Source organism: Argiope bruennichi, chromosome 2 (genome assembly GCF_947563725.1).
Source record: "Argiope bruennichi chromosome 2, qqArgBrue1.1, whole genome shotgun sequence".
Classification (NCBI taxonomy): domain Eukaryota; kingdom Metazoa; phylum Arthropoda; class Arachnida; order Araneae; family Araneidae; genus Argiope; species Argiope bruennichi.
In genome coordinates this window covers 110,283,034-110,298,462 of record NC_079152.1, presented here as the reverse complement: position 1 = coordinate 110,298,462, position 15,429 = coordinate 110,283,034, and the positions used below count along the sequence as shown (strand labels likewise).

At 25.3% G+C, this 15,429-nt stretch overlaps 1 protein-coding gene across 1 annotated transcript; it reads right to left on the bottom strand.

The window, feature by feature from the left end:
• Positions 1-2,993: 2,993 nt before the first annotated feature.
• LOC129962092 (glutaredoxin-3-like) lies at positions 2,994-14,302 on the bottom strand. The gene is made up of 8 exons (XM_056075813.1): positions 14,163-14,302; positions 12,154-12,268; positions 10,792-10,878; positions 10,621-10,704; positions 7,711-7,795; positions 5,787-5,876; positions 5,237-5,383; positions 2,994-3,151 (listed from the first exon to the last, which is right to left on the bottom strand). The coding sequence occupies exons 1-7, from the start codon at positions 14,216-14,218 to the stop codon at positions 5,253-5,255; spliced, it is 648 nt and encodes a 215-aa protein (XP_055931788.1). The 5' UTR covers positions 14,219-14,302; the 3' UTR covers positions 2,994-3,151; positions 5,237-5,252.
• Positions 14,303-15,429: the final 1,127 nt, after the last annotated feature.

Sequence of the window (15,429 nt, the reverse complement as noted above, 5' to 3'; positions counted from 1 at the left end):
TACACTTAGACTAAAAGGAATCAGATAGAAATGTCTGAGTTTATTCTATTAGCAAAAGATATTGTACGACATCTCCACGATGTTTTCCGATATTTTTGCTATTCATTATCATAAAGGTATTGTATCAATGTTGTGAGCATTTTGTGCAAATCGTGTAGAATGCAAATAATAAGTTTAAATAAAATATTTGCATTATTAATTTTTAAATACAAGGTTATTTTCTTCCTTATTACCTTCTAAATACCTAAAGGGAGATCACAGAGGAAATTTATTATGCTCAACTTCAGTTAATAAACTAAAACCTACAGCACAAAATGGGTTTCAAAATTTAACCCCTAGCAATCACACAGTAATTACTAGATGGTAGTTTTCCAAACATATTCATAATTTAGTTGAAACAAAATTCATTAACAGTGTGCCATCAAAGTAATTTAAATTAGATTACACAGTTAAAGCTCCAGTTCCTGAAATTATTTGATTCTGCTATTCACTGAAAATCTTATCTTCTGCCTTTACAACTAATTTGTTATCTGCAATATGTTTCTTTTCCAATTTTCAGGTCGTGATCTTTGCTTTTTCAACCTAAGAGGAGGTATTTCTCTAGTACCTCCTATGTACAAGTTCTTAAGTGGTATGAAAATACTCTATTCAATTACCCCCAACCAATTCATTTCAAACCAATGTTTCGCAACTCATATTTCTTTTTAAGTTTTTCAACCTCAATATTTTTATTTAAAAAAAATTATCTTTCAATTGTGGTCAGACATGGAATTGTATCATCAGAATTTAATCACTCCATGCAATTTTTGATAATACTTTTGAGCATTTCCCTATTTTTACTGAAAAAACTTGTCAGCCTAATTTTTGGATACTTCAAATTCTACTGAATTAAAAGATACATCATTCAAAAATTTGTTCAATTATATTAAAATGGATTTGCATTCTTTGCCTTGTAAATGCTTGGAATTAACAAAAGCAGAAAGAATGACTTTCATCTTGTCATAGCTGGGCTTGTTCAGCTTTCCTTCTCAGATCTGATCATACTTCTGGCAGATGTACAGTTAAGAAGGAAATCTAAAACTTGACAAATGAAGGTGCATATCAAGTCTTAAATTCATATTTCAAATCTGTTAGCTGTTTTTCCATAATAAGATTTTTTGAATTTTATCCTCAAAGAATCTAGCATAAAATTTTCTGCCACCGAAACACACACCTTCATCTGAAAAAATTAAAGGAATTTACAGTTTTTAAGCCCTTAAGAATATCAATTTTCATGACACAGTAGGTTTCAAACAACCAGAGACCTTTTTTAATACCTTGTGCTAAAAATATATGTGAACAATCTATATAGAAGAATGTAAAAAATGACTGAATAATTTCAATCAATGATGAGAAAAATTTGTTTGATCCTTGTTCCATTTAGATTTAGTGCTAAAAATCACACTTTTGACATATAATACCTATTCATTTGATTTCATTTTGATTGTTCATTCAACAGTACTTGCATTCTCAAATTCAATTTTCTGTGGTACTCGAAGGTAACATAAAAATATCTTCGACTCTGAAATGTCCATTGAAGCTGAAGCCGCATATTTTGTTTCCTTTTTATTCCAAAATAGAAAATGTGAATTCATTTGTGCTGTTTCAAGAATTGACTAAATGTTCATCAAATATTAAACTATATACATTAAGATCAGCCAGACTTAATTGAACAACCTGCATGCAAGGAACAATGTCAAAAATAAATGCATTTTTAGAAGAATTATATGAACAATAAATCTATCCAAACTTTAAAGGCCATTCCAGTTTTTAAATAAAGCATAATAATACTCTAGAATAATATTCACTCGAATATTTTTAATTAAGGCATAATAATACACTCTAGAATAACATTCATAACTGCTGGACCTGTTAAAAATTTCTTTCTTGTGTGATAATTCTGCTTCTGCACCCCTCCCCCCTCCTGCGCTCTGCTTTTCCTTCAAGTTACACAAAAGAGATTAGAGATGATGCTTCTCACATATTAATACCTCTTTTATATTGGTGTTATTCACCAGATAAAATCAATAGTTTAACCAAATAGTCATGATAAGTGACAAAATATGGAAAAAATACATAACTGACATTTTATTGGTTTAAGAAATGGGTCAGCTCTTGAAAGCAGGCCTCTAAGCTTGCATCTGAATACATTACGAGATTAGGATGGAGAGAGAAAGTTGGAATTCCTTGCCTTTTTATAAAAGGCTATTGATCTGAAAGAATAATAATGGGGGAAAAAACATAATATAAAGACCTAGCTGTTGAATAATAAGATAGTTTAATTAAATCTGGAATAAATTCTTAAAAAGCCAAATTTGGAAAAATATTTAATTTTTTTCAGTTTAATTTAAATTTCTGCAATCCATCTAGAGATGTGTTAAACAGAAGGAAATGCCAAGTAAAAATTTTAGACTGATATCCGCAATACGTTTCACAAAATGACTAAGTGTTGTTCTAACTATACAAATTTGAAAACTAAAAAAGAAAAATCCTATTTGAAAAACGAAAATAAAATTTAAAAAAGAAAAAAATAGTGATGATAGTTTTGCTAAAAATTTAAATATTAGTGCTCCCAAGTGCAATAGTAGTTGGGAAATGCGTTTAGACTTAAATGAGACAAAATGTTCATTACAAATTAAATTTCCATCCAGTTCATAAAATGCAAAAATGTGTTGCAAATTTCACATATTTTTTTAAAAACCAATATAAGGGGAGAGAGAGAGAGAGAGAGAGAGAGAGAGAAAAAACTTTTCTGGGGCTGTAAGTAAAACAAAACAAAATCAAAGAAGTTTCAAGGACCATAAGAAATCTATAATAACTCATGGGAATCTTCATCAACAAATTATATTCTAATGGAAAAGAAAATGTATTGAGAAAAACTGTCTAGTACATCACAATGAATAAAGAATAGGAAAATATTGATTCTGAAAAATAAATTAAAACACTTCTAACACTTTCAATAAAGCATTCATTTATAAGTACAATAACTGAACATGAGCAAAATAAAAATTGCAAATGATGTTATGCAATTTTACATCTGAAGTGATTTTCTCCATTTTTGAATGTCAGCCCACTGTTTTGGATTTGCATCAGAATGAATCAGTTTATTTTCCTAAAATTAAAAGAATTTAACATTAGAAAAATAAAACAATTTTACACAGAAATTGCATCTAAACTGATGGAAAGAAAAAAATCAGTTCAGTAAATATTGAACTGGAAATAGAAAAGATTGTTTTTTCAGTATTTTCATTTTTCAAAATGTCACACCACAAAATATAAATTGTTAACCTAGCATTTGAAATAAAGAATTATATGCAAAATATATACTCATTTAGTTACAGAATTCAATAGCTTCAATAAGAAATCATTATAATAATTTGTGATATTATCTTTATTATTCTGTAACACTATAAAATAAATTACCCAAGAGTAATGTTGATAATTTATTAGTTAGGAAAAAATTCTTGTTTTTAACTTTATACTTAATATTTTTATATGTAAGCTTTACTTGAAAATACAAAATAAGAAAGAAATCTAATCTTTTCTAAGGTAACTATAAAATTTATATTTATATGACAGTTTCATTTGTTAAAAAGCATGCCATAAAATATAGTTAGGAATGTTAATTCCACTACTTTTCAGTTGAAATATTTTAATTACTTAAAAAGCATGTAATTAAGAGGACAAGAAAATAAAATTTTATAACTCCTGCACTCATATTATTGGCATTTCAATGAGTTGATTTAAATTTCAAATTAATTTGTTAAATATCCAATATAGTTTACTTTTATTTATTGAGCAAATGAAAGAAATATTCTGTGTGTAAATGAAATAAACAAATTACCCAGTGAATAAAAGATTTAACAATGGGGAAAAATTACTCATTTTGAAGTTGGAAAATTATGTAGCAGGTAGGAAGGGTTTCATTCATTATATATGATTGACTTTGTACTTTCAACATCATCTTTGACTATCAAGATTCCTAATTCCTAAAGATTTTTTAATAACACTACTAAACTTCATAGCGAAATTGAATACTTAGGAATGTGTCTAAATAATACTAATACTTTTTCCAAAGGATATTATGCAATCAAATAAATATCTATACAAAATATTTTTATTTTTGAATATTATATATATATATATATATATATATATATATATATACATATATATATATATATATATAAGAAGATGGTTTTAATGTTTTATAGTAACTTATCTAAAATATTCTTTTAGTTTGTTTTAAAGATAAAATATTAAGTATAATAAAATAACAAAGGTATGAAAATAAGCTTCCTAATATATTTACAACTCGCCAAAGTAGAACAAGAGGGGGGAAGATTCCTATTTATTACATAGATAGTGAAATGATAGAAATTTATGCCTGACTAATGTCTTTTTGAATATATAAATAAAAGAGAATTGAATGGATCAAATTACAAAATGTCCTTTTTTCAAATGGGGGGGGGAGGGGAAAGTGAAGTCAAAAATATAATATTCATATAATTATTACTATTACTTAAACCACTTTTTAAATAATTCAATTTATTTTAAAACCAATGATTTTACATAAAAACAAGCAAAATTTTAAACTTGCAGAATTTTTAGAAATTTGAAAATTTTCTGGATAAAATTCAGCATATTTCAATAAAATTGATTTAAAAATGTATTCTTATTTTAACTAACAACAAACTTTATAAAAAATGCATAAAATTGCAAAAGCTTTACCTAGCTTGCTTTATCTCATAAAAGCAAGAAAAAAATCAAAACATTTTGCGATCATTAATTAAATTCTTCATTACAAGATCCAAGATGCTTTCAAACTTAAAACAGTTTTTAAATGGTATATATATATTTTTTGGAATATTTATAGCAAATATTATAGATCACTTTAATTTTCATTACTAGATCTTACAAAATTCATTAAAATATTTAGATACATACATAAAATTTAACAAAACATGCAGTATATAAATATTAGTTTTAAGACACATATATTTAGCTTGATTATGATAATATATATACATATTATTACTACAATATGCAATTAAATAAAGATCTAAAGCATTTTAGAAACATAGAGATTACCTCGTATGAAATATGTACAAGGTTTCAGGACTGAAGAAAAACATTTTTACATTTCATGTTTTATACTTGATAAATGATAATGAAAGAAAGATTATTTGGTACATACCTAAACGTAATTCTTCTCAATTAGAAGATAATACTTCACCAAGTTCACCATTTTCTGCAAGTTCTTTTAAAATATCCAAGCCTCCAATCAGCTCACCTTTTACATACAGTTGTGGATATGTTGGCCAGTTGGAAAATTTCTTTAAACCTTTGAATTAAATAAAATTATGAAGTTCAAAAGCCACTTACAGCATTCATTTATTAGAAATTTTTATACAAAGAATCAATGAAGGACAGAATTTATACATAACAGAAAAGCTATCAAACTAATAAGAAAAACTAGTGTAGTAAATTTTGGTTGAAATTATGAAATCAGAGATAATGACTTTGAAAAGAAAGAATAATCAGTTTCTTTTCAGAGTTTTTAATATTACAGTTTCATAATGCATTGTAATCATAATAAATGCTTAATTGTGAGCATTTTATGTCAAAGGGTGAAACAAAGTTTATAATTATATATTTAAATACATAATATACATTCGCATATTAATGCACATATTTCAATGTTTATATATAAAAGAGGAGTAAGAATTCATGCCATTAAAATTTACCTTCTCTAACTTCAAAATCATCTAAGATATCAAAGGTTTCATAGTCGACTTTGTGATCCTCTAAGAGAGCTATTGCTTGTTTACTAAAACCTGCATGCAATCACGAGTAAAAGTTATTAAAAATTCAAACAAAAAACAGCAAGATAATGAATAAACACATATTTATCTTTAAATACAACACTGGATTCTCCTATTTCGGATAATAAAATTGAAACCAAGGCAGTATGTTTGCAATAAAAAGTGAAAATATTCTCCTAATTGAATAAAAATTACACAAATAGCAAAAACAAAGAATTTTTTTCTTCATTTTTAAGAAGGAAATATATAAAAATATTTATACACAATTTGTATTCCTGTGAACACTATTATAAAAGTGAAATTCTATCAACGGTTTTATGAAATATTACTGTTTCAGCAGCTCACATACAAACGTTCTGAACACAAAATTTTAACTCTAACTGGATTGAGAGACAAGATATATGTGAGTGAGCTATGATATCTTGATTTAAATCCTAATTTTTATCTTAAATTCGCCCATGCGACTTAATTCTGAAATATTCTCTTATTTCCCAATCCAAATTCCACTTTTTTATTTAATTATTTTTAATATACTCACTAAAAATATTGATGAGTAAGTAAATACCATGCCACAAGCAAAGCAATAAAAATTCTTACACCTGCACATTCTATTCAAAGATATCCAAGATTTTGATACGTGTAAAAGGAATCCTAGTAGAATCTAACAAAAATTACTTTCACTTTGCTCTTGCATTGTGATGTAAACAAATATGATTCTATCAATTTTCCCACCACAAAACAAACTGAATTTTATTCCAAAAGTTACTTTCTTTCATCCATGCATCTCCAAAAATTTGTTTACAATTTCCCCACCAATAAGCACAGAAAAAGATATTTAAATAATTTAGACCTTTCTAGCATAACAGCAATCAGAATGGAGACTTGCATGTCTTTAAAGACAACAATTTCTCAACAAAGGATAACTAGGGTATTCCTATTCCCATTACTTTAATTGTTAATCTCAGTTTCTCTGCAGTTAAAATTTTGAAGACTAAGATATCTAGAAAGGAAGAAGGCAGAAACAGATTTAAACAACAGTAAAGCACTATTGTTGGTCAGTTAGAATATATTATTTTAGTCTAACTAATTCAACATAAAAAAAAAAAAAAAAAATCTGAATAAGAAGATTTAGGTGAGCACTCCTGAATATTGAAAACAGTAGAGGAAACCAAAGCAGATTGAACAGATTTTTGTTAAATGCATACCAACTGAGACTGGATGAAAAAGGAAATCCAACAATATATGAAGATGAATTAAAAATGATAAAAGTGTAAAGTTTAAATCACACTTATGATTAGGAACGCTACAGAGACTCACTGTGTTGAAGACACAGTGGAGTATTACACTGGAGTATTTTTTACAAATTATGTGATAAATATGACAATTTCAATAAGCGTATTTAATTTTCATACATGAATCAACTTAATAATTAAACAGATTTATGCTATTACAAACTAGGTACCCTTATTTTATGGATTTAAGATTTGTCATTTTTAAACTATTCTCATATGCATATGACTTATTATGCAAAACTAAACTAATTAAAAAACTTATATAAGTACCCATTTACAATGTAATAATTTTGCAATAAAGCAGCACAGGACATTTTTTTTAATAATCTAATATATTGAATAAACTAATATAAAAAACTGATTATTTCAAAATGTTTGTAGTGGAGTTCATTTCCATTTTCATAACAGCACTCAATAAGATGACATGAACAATTATGTTATCTTCTGACTTAAGCATGAAAATTAATACCATCAAATTTTTGAAAATATAGAAATAATAAAATTTACTATTTTATTGACTTCTACTTTAAAGATTAAAAAAATAAATAACATACCACATCTTGGAGCATTACGATTTCCTTTCATAAAAAGCATAACTGGTGCCTTATTAATAAGATACTTTAATCTATCTTTAAATTTCTAAAAAAGAAAAGGTAGATAAAGAATGATTCAACAGGGATAAATGATAACTTTAGCATTAAAGAATAAAGTACTGATGAATAATTTATCAAATTTCATGCATTGGACTCATGAGCATTTTTACATCAATAGGGAAAAAAAATCAGCACTAACTACAAAAAAAAAAAAAAAAAAAAAAAAACATTTAAATTAAAAACTAAGTTTCCATAGAAATCCTGAAACCACAGAAAAAACATTTTCACTTTATTTGTTCATTCATAATTCTTTCATTTCAAAATCTAAAATTTATTGAAAATCAAAATGAAATTCGAATTATATCAAATATTTTATGTTGAGTATACAGAGAGGGGAAGAAAGAAAATAAACTTACAACTTTCTTATAAATGGAAATTATTCTAAGATTTAAACATCTAAAATAAATTGTTTTTTATATAATTGGACAGTATATTTACACTAGTTAATTTCTTTAAAAATTTCTTGCAGTTTCATTCACCTTCAATAAATATTTAGCTGTCTAATAGAAAAATATCAAATAATTGTCTTGTTTAAATTATTCTGCATCAAATAATCAGTTTCAAAATTGAATAAATACTTACTGAATAAATAAAATTTTATACCTAAGAAACAAAAGTAGTTTAACTGTGCAGAACAACAGAGAAATAGAAAGCACAATGTACACACAAAATGCTTTGAAAAATGCTTCAATATATTAAAATTCTAACATTTTCAATAAATGAGATATTACTTCCAAAGAGAACTATTTAGTTTAATTTATTCCAGTTTTATTATTCACTATCCAAATTAAATTGAAACACAATAACATAAATTTATACAAAAAGCTTGGTTGAAAAAAATAAATTTAAAATTAAATCAAATGCAAGAATTTATGAAAAATTGTAAACGAGATAAACAACATAATGCAGTAGAAAGAGTAACAATATATACTTCAAACATGTTACAATTTATTCTGGTTGAAGTTCAATGAAAATACAATAAAGAATGTTTCAAACATTAATATGAAACAATAACTGTACATGATGTCATAATAACATTTTTGAATTATGTCTGTCATAATTGAGATATATGTACATCACTTAACAATGCTTATTAAGATTCTGAATATCTTAAGATTCTTGAAAAATGATGTATTTAAGAATAATAATTTTATAAAAAAATAAGTAAATCATTAGTTTAACATTAATTTTTTTTAACCACAGAAATAGCATTTATTCGCTTATTTTTTGTCAGTGATTATTTGGTTATAAAGCCAAATACCATTTAAGAAGTTCTTAGACTATTTCATACTTATCTACTTTCTTGTTTACCTTTATATTTGATTATCATGAAATTTAATCATATCGTGGACAATTTTTTAATATGCTGTTATCTCTATTATTTGGTTTTGAATGCTGTTTCCCTATAAATCTGTTTAATTTTATAGAGTCAAAATATTCAATGAAGTATTTAATAATGGAACTGCATTTTAGGATTTTAATTTTAAAATAATTCACAAACATTACTTGTTCAAAAGCATAAAATATCTTGTTTATAACATCAAAGAATTTGAAATAAATTATTGCAATCTGCAGAATTCCAAAGGTAATAGTTTAAATTTCTTATAACCTTATTGGCCAAACGTAAACAAAATGCTATATCAACTACAACATCTGTGAACAACAAAATTCAAAAGAAAAAAAAGAGATAAAATAATTATCCTTGTACATCTTGTATAATGTTCAACTGGTTTAGATAACAGAGGTTACAATACAATAAGGCAATCAAATTTATCATCTAAACCATTTAACTATAATCAACCAATGCAGTCACTTTTTTTTTTTTTTTGCCACAATACAGCAAATCCTTTCGAGACAAGAAATTTTGATAATCTTTTTTAAAACTTTTATTTATGCAATTCTACGAATTTAAATTTACCATTTTTTTATAAATTTATTGCTGTGAAACAAAATAAAATATCCTATTCCTCTTTTCTTTTTTTAATCTTCTAAAACTGAAAATTTAACTCTGAAGATTTTTTTGTCACAGGATTTGCAAAATTTTTTATGAAAACAGAGAGATAAGTTAATGATTGCTTAATTATTTACTTTCAATCTCCAAGTAATATTTTATGCATAGATTAGTCAAATGTTGTTTTGACTAATTCCAATTTAACTAGTTAAGAGAATACTAGGAAAATTCTCAAGTCATCCTCTTAATCTGTCTACAGTAATGCAGCTTAATTAAATGAGCAAAAAAAAAAAAAAAAAAAAAAAAAACCTAAGGCGAGAGCATTGATATAATACTCTTGCAGAGATTAATTTATCTATAGGTACTATATATACAGATGCATTTTTTGTGCGGGCGTATTGTGCCTACAAATGGCATTTTACATGCAGGCACACTCTATTACAAATGGCACTTTATGTTAAGTATATTCTGCCTACAAATGGCATTTTATACTAAGCATACTCTGCCTACAAGCAGCATTTTATTTGTAGATATACTTGACCTAATTTTAACTGTAGTAATATATCTGCTAACAATTTTTTTTTTATTAGCTAATGAAAAGATTTGAAAAAAATTGAAGAAAACAAAAATAAGAAAAATAAAAAATGCTGCTATTTCATGAAGCTAAAAATTATTAATTAAATTGTGCATTTATAATATTTATTTGGAATTGTATTTTCTTTAAAAAAATTAAAGTACAAACAAACAATTGATATAAATAATCACAAAATTGTCTATTCATTAATTTGGACATTTGTAAATATGTAGGTGGAAATAGTGAAAACAACAAAACTGGGGGAGGGGGGGGGAATCAATTTTACCTGCAATTCTTCCACATGTTCTTCAAACTTCTTAGAAAATAGGGGAACATTAGCTCCAACTAAATTGTCCAATACATCGCCGCCCTAATATGAAATGTAATATAGCATTTAGCAAATTTATTTAAATAAAAGAAAAATAAATAAAAATAAAAAAGTAATTAATTTCACTACCATTAATTTTGAACCAATAAAAACAAACGCTGGAACATCTGTTACATTGTATTTCTTACAAATTTCTTCATTTTTTGAAGCATTTATCTGAAAGAATAAAAACATCTATGCATTTGCTATATAAACAGAAAGAATATTAATTTAGATCAAATTTATTATTACAATTAATTTCAGGTAGAAAAATTCCTAGCTTTAAAAAAAAATGTTTAAAATAATTTGAGGAAGGGAAGAGTTTAATTCAATGCATTCAATTTATAAAAATATAAGTACAATAGAAAAATCCTTAAATTGGAAATAAATAAATAGCAATTATCATGAGAACTATGATGAAACAAAAATTTTCCAACCCTAAATATAACTTTAAAATACTTGAACCAAGAATGAATTATGCTTAAAATTTTAACACTAAAAACAGAATTTATTCATTTTTTTTTTCTAATAATAAACTGCACAATAAACTGAGAGGCACTCTTGTGCCATTAAATCTCAAAATACCAAAAATACTATACCCATTAATAAACTAATGTAATATTATTAAAAAGAAGAAGATTAATATTTTTAGTAATAAAAACATTAATTTTATGTATGCATATTTCCTTAAATTTAAAAGCAGTTTCAATAAAATCTATACACTTCTTTTGAGAAATTCATGCAAAATTAGAATAATTTAAAAACAAAGATTTCTAATAACAATAACAGAAAAGACAAATAAAAATTTATAGTAGAAAAAAATTAAGTAAATTTAAACTGAAGTGTTCTTTAAAAAGTTAAATTATTTAACCTTTTGAAAAAATTCTTAATAATTCATTCAAGATATATAATTATTCACAGTTGATATATTACATCCCAGCTTTTATTACACAAAAAACATATCAATGATTATATTCATTTTCTAAAATTTTTACATAAAATGTTCAAAATATAATTCATTTGATTTTAAAATGAACAGCTCCATTAAGATTAAGAATGAACAGCTCCATTAAGATTTCAAATATGAAATTACAAGAAACTAATTTTTACTCTCATAATTTTTGAAAGTTTCTAAATTAAAAGAGAGGAAAGAAATGCACATATTATACTAACACAGAAAAACATTATATATTTCACTTTTAATTAAATTTAGAAGCTAAAAGGTTCTAATATAATAAATGCATTAAATGGAAAAAGAAAATGCTGTTACACCAATGCTATATTCAAAATGGAAATAAAAGGAAAAAGAAAAAACTATTTAATATGAAGAATATATTAAAATCTTAACAGCGCTTACAAAAAATAATTACTCTTTCAAAGTAAATAAAATAATTTTATCAAATAATCAATTTGGATTATACTGATAAAAAAATGTATTAAAAAGAACCTTACTTTAATAACAGCAGCATTTTTATTTTTTTCATCATTTTGCAATTCAGTAATAATATCATTCATTTGATTGCATTCAGCTGAATCTTCCACATAGAAGAATAATACTGTGAAATAGCTAGATAAATGGGAAATAACCATTAGGAATATATAGCAATTTCCATAATAATAAAAATAAATCAACTTTGATGTTGAGCAAAATAACTTCCCACCTCCCTTTAATAATTTTTCTTTTGTCAATTGCTTAGTTAATCTGCAATTTTTAAAATAAGGATTTAAGTAATTTATTTTATTAAAAGTAAAAAAAAAACTCTCATCAAAGAGAATAAAGCACAAAGTTTTCCCAAATTTCAATCAATGAGCTGAATTTAACTTTACAAAAATGATATTGAATTTCTTATCAATTAAGGCAACTTTCCCCCCTTTTCAGCACAAAAGCCAATATATTGACATATTTTTTTTAAATGACATCACCAAAATATACTTAATATTTCAAATTTTGAATATAAAAAAACAGATTGCACATTTTAAAATTTATTATTTTCTGCCTTAATTTTTAACAGAAATTAAAAAAAACATCAGTCCAGCTAATAGACCTGTCCTAAATACCTCTCTTACCACAAAACGAATATATATATATATATATATATATATAAATTTTTAAATTTTTTTTCAGGTTTGAAGAATAGTGAACATACATTTTCATTTACTGAAATGGTAGATGTCGGCAACCAACCACATAAACAATACTAAAGATTTTAATCTGCTATATTATTCAGAAAAACAATAGAAGATGAGACTAAAACAAAATGCTCAATCACTTTTTCAGATGCACGACTCAGATTTTGAATGACATGTCAAAGGTAAATAAATTAAAAAGAATTAATTTCTAACTAGAAATCATATATAATTAGTTATAACAATACTGCAGAAGTGATAAATTGATCTATGTATGCTGCCATTTAGCAACAAGAAATTTTCTGTATAACAAATCCAATAAATATAACACCAGAATCTGGTTTACTCAATCTCCAGATTTAAAACAGTTGGATCCCTCTTTTTAAAGACATCACCACCAATAATAAGTTAGTAATACAGCTGAATCAAAATGTTGTATAGCAACAATTTAACAACATTTTAAATGCTATTGAATATGTGGCATATAATGAATACCCATTTGGACATACGGAATACTATTTTAAATGCAACTAAAATTTTAACCAATTATTTTAATATAATCTGTTACTAGTATATATTAACCACATGCCAGTAATTACTCACAATTAAATTCTTTTGATTTTGGATATTTTCATCAATGACATGCAATTTGATATTTTAAGTACCCAATTACTTTTACATAAATTCTATGCAGATGTGCTTACCATATCAAAGTGGCATAACAGTAGAAAACAATATCTCACGAATTTCATCATGTGAAAATATTAAATCCGTGTTCAAAACAAAGTATATAAAATTTGCATGTATTTTAGATCACATAACTTGGATAACTTAAATTTTCATACAATTGGCATTCTAGTTATGTTTTCATTTAGCTAATGGTTCACCTATATTTGTCAATCCGTTTTTCATAAACAATTCTGGCGGCGTTTGAAATGTACATGACATACAATGTATTCTTAGTTTATTAAAATGATTTCTTACAACTTCACAAACAGAAGCTTTAAAAGAATTTGAATATAATAAATAAATAAATTACATCAACAATAAAGAATGGCTCATTTAATAAAGATTTAAAAACATTTTAGTACAAATTGTAGAAGAGAGCACAAAATTTTGCCATCAAAAACCTTTTTATTTTCCTTAGTATCATACAATTTCAATGCAACCATGAAATCTGATAAAATCATGCAAAACACTTATATAACTGAATTTTTCATTTAAGGTTGAAGCTACATTTCAACAGAAATATTTACATTAATCGAGATTAATTGTCGAGATAAAATGAAACAAATATAACCATTTTAAAAATTTCAAATAAAACAAGCTTTTACTCTGAAAGACTGTTTAACTTCTCAGACAATTCATTTGTTCCAGTTACTTCCATCATGAATTTATACCACTGTATTGGTCTCGAAATACAAGACAAAAATTTGAATGAACTAAAATATTTAATTCTTCAATAATATTGATGCGCCGAATAGACAGTCACAGTTACAGTTAAATACAAAAAAAAAAAAAAAAAAAAAAAAAACGAAAGAAAAGAAAAGAAAAAAGAAAGAAGAAAAATCTAGATTATGAAGTACCACCGAAGAAGATTTTAGTTTGTTTCATAATTATAACAATAATAATAATTTTTCATAGAATTTCTCATAATAGCATTTCATTACACGTCAAAATCAATAATAGATTAAAAAAACATTATTTCAATATTTAATTTATTGAATTACATACTAGTGCTGCCATCTTTTGATGTTGTAATAAGTTAAAGTCGTTAATTGAAGTTTATATTTTTATTTAAATGAAGTAAAGCGCCATTTTTGAATTTTTCTGATGCAAATTTGTAGGGGAATAATAATTTTAGCTTTCAGTCCGGCATAATTGTTATGATGGCCACCAAAATTATAATATTTCATAATTTTTGCGATGACTTTCCAAATTGTTACAATGATAAAGATTTCATTTAATTTTTTTCTCTTTGCAAGAAATGGTACAAAATGCCCATTAACATATCATAACCATAGTACCAAAGAGCACAAAATTTCAAAAATTTTAATAAAAATCTATTTTAAGCAAAAATTTCTTGCAAAAACAAACAATATTTTGATATCTTCCTGAGCAAAAATGGAAGGAAAATCAAGGATGAAGTATTTGCAGCAATAATGAAATTGATTTGAATTTCTTAACAACAAAGAAATATATTGTGAAATTAGCCTGAAAATATTACTGAAAGCAATTAAACAAGCATGACTGAAAAAATAATCTTTTGTAGTGTAAAACTCATTTTTAAGCTGTAACATTTTTAGCAGTTATGAAAGAAAATGTCAGCATTTCGTTAGTTTATATTAAATTTTTAAAAAATGTCTGCGAAATGCATATTTTTAACATTTAGAATACAATTTGTTCCTAATTTGATAGCTCTAGGTCTAAATAGCCATTCTTGTAGAATGCTAAAACACACAAAAGAGCGCACCCCCACACATCTTCATGATCAATACAGATTTGTATAAGCACGGATATGCACGCTAAAATATGTACATACTTTTCACAATTTTTCCTGCTTGCTTTTCAGCAATTCTATTTCACTTTTATATTTCATTA

Excerpts from the sequence above, each read along its gene's own strand:
- LOC129962092 (XM_056075813.1), bottom strand. The coding sequence starts at position 14,218 with ATGATGGAAGTAACTGGAACAAATGAATTGTCTGAGAAGTTAAACAGT. Across the intron at positions 10,705-10,791 it reads TTATTGGTTCAAAATTAATG|GGCGGCGATGTATTGGACAA; the intron begins GTAGTGAAATTA and ends ATTTCATATTAG. Across the intron at positions 5,384-5,786 it reads TGATTTTGAAGTTAGAGAAG|GTTTAAAGAAATTTTCCAAC; the intron begins GTAAATTTTAAT and ends TTTAATTCAAAG.